Raw genomic sequence first — 4,141 nt, 5'->3', positions numbered from 1 at the left:
ATAGTACACCTGACACTCTTATGAAACGTAACACTGTCCTGTCCAAACTCAGCTCCATCTACTTACTGCTAATTAATTTATGGGAGTCAGACAAATAGATGAAAACCCAAAATAGTCTTTCAAATTTTACTATTTAGTAAAAAATAAAAAGAGTAAAGGACATTTTCGTCCCTGATCTTTTTTTTGCGGACATTTTCGTCCTCAAGCAATGAAAAATACATTAAAGTCCCTGACTCCTGAAAAACGTGGACATTTATGTCCTTCCATTGAATTCAGCCGTTTGCACTGGACGGAAAAGACTGAGCTGGCAGAAGTGGCGCTGAGGTGGCACATAACGGAGCCTAGATGGCATGGAACATTTCGTAACAGGACGTATAAGTCCCTGGAGACGGAGCATTTCGTAACAGGACGTATAAGTCCCTGGAGACGGAGCATTTCGTAACAGGACGTATAAGTCCCTCGAGACGAAAACGACGCCGTTTCGTCTCCTCCCCCATCTGCCCTTTTCTTCTTCCTTCGTCCCTTTTCCCTTCCATTCTTCTTCCTCAGCCCCTGCCTCCATCACCGCCGCACAGCCACGCCTCCGTCAACCACCATCAACGCCGGCGACCTCCTCCTTCCTCTCTTTTCGCGTCTTCTTCCCTTTCTCACTCCCTTACTCCCATTAGTCTCTCTCTCCTCACCCTCCTTCCACCCACCATTCGTCCACGACAACCTTCTCGGCGACCCACTACCGCCGCGCCGCCGCCTCTCTGCAAAAATCAGTCTCAAATCTCGAGGGGTTAGGGTTTTCCTCCGCACCAACAATAATGAACAGTGTCGGATTGGGATCCTTGAACCTCTGCATAAATGACACTCTCACTGACGACGAGCTTCGTTCGATCCTGGCGATGGTTTCACATGCTTGCTCGAATTGGACCTTGCCCAGTCCGTTTCGCCGTCGTTCTATCCCAGCGTCACCGATTCCGACCTCGACGTCATTGCCAATGGTTTCACATGCTTGAGGGTCCTCAATTTGCATAATTGTAAAGGTGAACTCTTTTTCCCTTTTGTTTGTTTTGCGAGAAAACCGTTGAAATTGACCTTTGGGATACTACTTTTCTTCTGATTGGGAGTGAAAATTTCAATGAGATTCACATGGAATGTTTTTAACTTTTCTCCCTTCATAGATCAAGGAGAAGGACACTGCTTGGTTTGTCAAGTTCTGCGTTCCCTGGTGCAAGCATTGGTAATTGATTCATTCATTCTCTTAACTGCTTTTATATTGTTGAGCTAAGAGTGATTTCTAAGCTGTAAAATGATGATGGTTATTATTACAGTAAGAACTTGGGGACGTTGTGGGATGATTTGGGAAAAGCAATTGAAGGAACTGATGAAATAGAGATTGGGGAAGTGGATTGCGGTGATCATCAAAGGAGCTTTGTGGCATATGCTTATAATGTAGTGTCGCATGTTTCTTAAAATCTCATGCTATGTTTGAGTCTACTCTGCACTCTACTTCTACATTTATGAGTTCAATGATTGATATATTTTGTTCTTGTAAAATTCTGAATTGCATTTGACAGTTAATTGAGTATCAACACTGTTAAGACACAAGTGCGTGAATGGAGAAAAATATTTTTGAATGGTCTTGGATTATTGGATATAATTTATGTGTGATTCTTTACTGCTTTATCTAATTATCTAAGCAGCCATGAATGAAGAAAGGTATTCTTTAACTCAATGAAAAACATCATGGCTTTTTTCACCATCAATTATTAACTAATTTATCTACTTAATTATTTATTTGTTTTACTTGCTGGATGCATGTATTATCTATTTCCCATTGCACTCTCACCCCATGTATTAACCAACGTTTGAGGGAGCATTAATAGATCGAATTTTAAGTTTACATGTTTTTTGAATTGCCAGGTTCAAGGGATGTTGATTCATTGAAGAACTTTGTTTTGGAAGAAGCTGATAAGGCAGCAACAAATGCACAAGCACAACAACTAGATAGTGATAGAGAACTATAACTACTTTTTGAGGTATATCCCTCGACACATGGAATGTTTTTTGACAAATTGACCTTTGGTGAAGGCTGGCAAGAGAGAGAGACTAATGGGAGTAAGGGAGTGATAAAGGGAAGAAGACGTGAAAAGAGAAGAAAGAGGAGGTCGCCGGCGTTGATGGTGGCTGACAGAGGCGCGGCGGTGATGGAGGTACGGGCTGAGGAAGAAGAATGGAAGGGAAAAGGGACGAAGGAAGAAGAAAAGGGCAGATGGGAGAGGAGACGAAACGGCGTCGTTTTCGTCTCGAGGGACTTATACGTCCTGTTACGAAATGCTCTGTCTCCAGGGACTTATACGTCCTATTACGAAATGCTCCATGCCACCTGGCCTCTGTTACGTGCCACCTCTGCTAGCTCAGCCTTTTCCGTCCAGTGCAAACGGCTGAATTCAACAGAAGGACATAAATGTTCACGTTTTTCAAGGGTCAGAGGCTTTAATGTATTTTCCATTGCTTGAGGACGAAATGTCCGAAAAAAAAAGATCAAGAACGAAAATATCCTTTACTCAAATAAAAATCTACCTGCAGTTATTTATTATCTAATAACGATTAGTTATTAACCTCATATAAATTCAACATTACATAAGTATTAACATTAATCAAATTAGTTTTCCAAATTTAATTTTCTAAAATTTTCAATGTGAATCACGTCTATCCTTACTTGATAAGGTTACATCTTAAATCTATTCTTGGATTTTAAACTCCCACAAATCTGCAATTCGATTTTAGAAGAAATTTAAAACCCTCACAAAATTACATTGCTTCAATTTTCCAAAATGTAGTTTTTAAAACCACCACACTCTAATCAAACAAAAATCAAAATGAAAAAATAAATCAATGTCATATAATAAGAAAAAAAAAAAAAAGGTTGTTCAGTCTCTTCTATAGAGAGTATGAATGGTGGGAAAAATGATAACAAGAAGAGTAGTAATGAAGAAACAAACAAATACCAACAAATAAATCAAATTTTTAAACTACAAAAATATTTAGTGGGTGTTTAAAACCGTCACAACTTAGAAGAAAACCTCTTCCTAATTTGTAGAACTAATGGAATGTGGAAGGAAAATCGAGTAGAAACAAACATGATTGATGATGCTGAAAAACATAATGTACTAATTTGATTGAATAAATATATAAAATACTAATTTAACTAACAGATAAAAAAATTTGAAGAATCATTTTCACTGCTTACTCCAAAAATCACTACAAACCATGCAGCATTATTACAGAAATTCTTACCTCAGTAACATGAGTGAACCATCTGAGATTAAAACGAGGAAAGTGATGAATGGTTCCATTGGAATGTGAAACAATTCTTGTTAAGTAACATGTGACAGGGACATTGAACTCAGCAGCCACAGATTGCAACCATTTTTGTTCCTTCTCTTCTTCTAAGAAACACACAGCTGCAGGGTTCCCTTTGAATGCTGAATCAGTGAATGCATTCACCTGCATACCAAACACACCCTAAGAAAACATACCTTAAAATGTTTGACACATTTCATCATAGAATAACAACTTACCACTGAATATTTGACAGGTTTCTTTGCCATAGACACACACAACCACAAAGATAAAAGAACACTTTCTTTTTAGTTATCTGAACTCAACTATGAAATATATATTGTTTTCTATATATTGCAATGTAACTAGTCCACACTTTTTTTTCTTTTATTATAATTACTTCTTAGAAGACATTAATGTTATCTGAGTACTTTATAGTAGTTGGGGCAGCCTTTTTTTATTAGCTACTGTTCTTGACAGAGCCATAGATTCTATTGAATTTACTAAATTTTCTTGAGTGGAGTTACCACTAGGCACTAAGGACACAATTACCAACATATTTGTTTGAGGAATGGCATGATGGAAAAAAAATAATAACTACGTTACCTGTAAAATAATAACATATGTTAATATAATAACGATATAAATTAGGAGGCTTAGAAGAATTATTGATAACTAACATTATTTATAGAGTTAAATTTTAAAGTAATTTTTAAATTTATACTTAAATTTTAAAATAAATTTTAAAATTAATAATTACTCAAATTTATTTTTAAAATTATTCTCTAAAATTTATGGTAATTCCTAA

The 4,141-nt window shown here is 36.9% G+C and overlaps 1 protein-coding gene across 1 annotated transcript in view; it reads right to left on the bottom strand.

Annotated features, from left to right (window-relative positions):
• Positions 1-3,742, bottom strand: part of LOC107628562 (uncharacterized isomerase BH0283-like) — a 6,200-nt gene extending 2,458 nt beyond the window's left edge. Inside the window, exons 1-2 of the mRNA XM_016331197.2 lie at positions 3,573-3,742; positions 3,289-3,498 (exon numbers count right to left, since the gene is read on the bottom strand). Coding sequence (XP_016186683.1) covers positions 3,289-3,498; positions 3,573-3,602 — 240 coding nt within the window. The 5' untranslated portion in view covers positions 3,603-3,742. The remainder of the gene's footprint in view (positions 1-3,288; positions 3,499-3,572) is intronic.

Source organism: Arachis ipaensis, chromosome B02, assembly GCF_000816755.2.
Source record: "Arachis ipaensis cultivar K30076 chromosome B02, Araip1.1, whole genome shotgun sequence".
Classification (NCBI taxonomy): domain Eukaryota; kingdom Viridiplantae; phylum Streptophyta; class Magnoliopsida; order Fabales; family Fabaceae; genus Arachis; species Arachis ipaensis.
The sequence above is the reverse complement of the archived record's forward strand: the minus strand, read 5'-3'. Positions and strand labels throughout refer to the sequence as shown.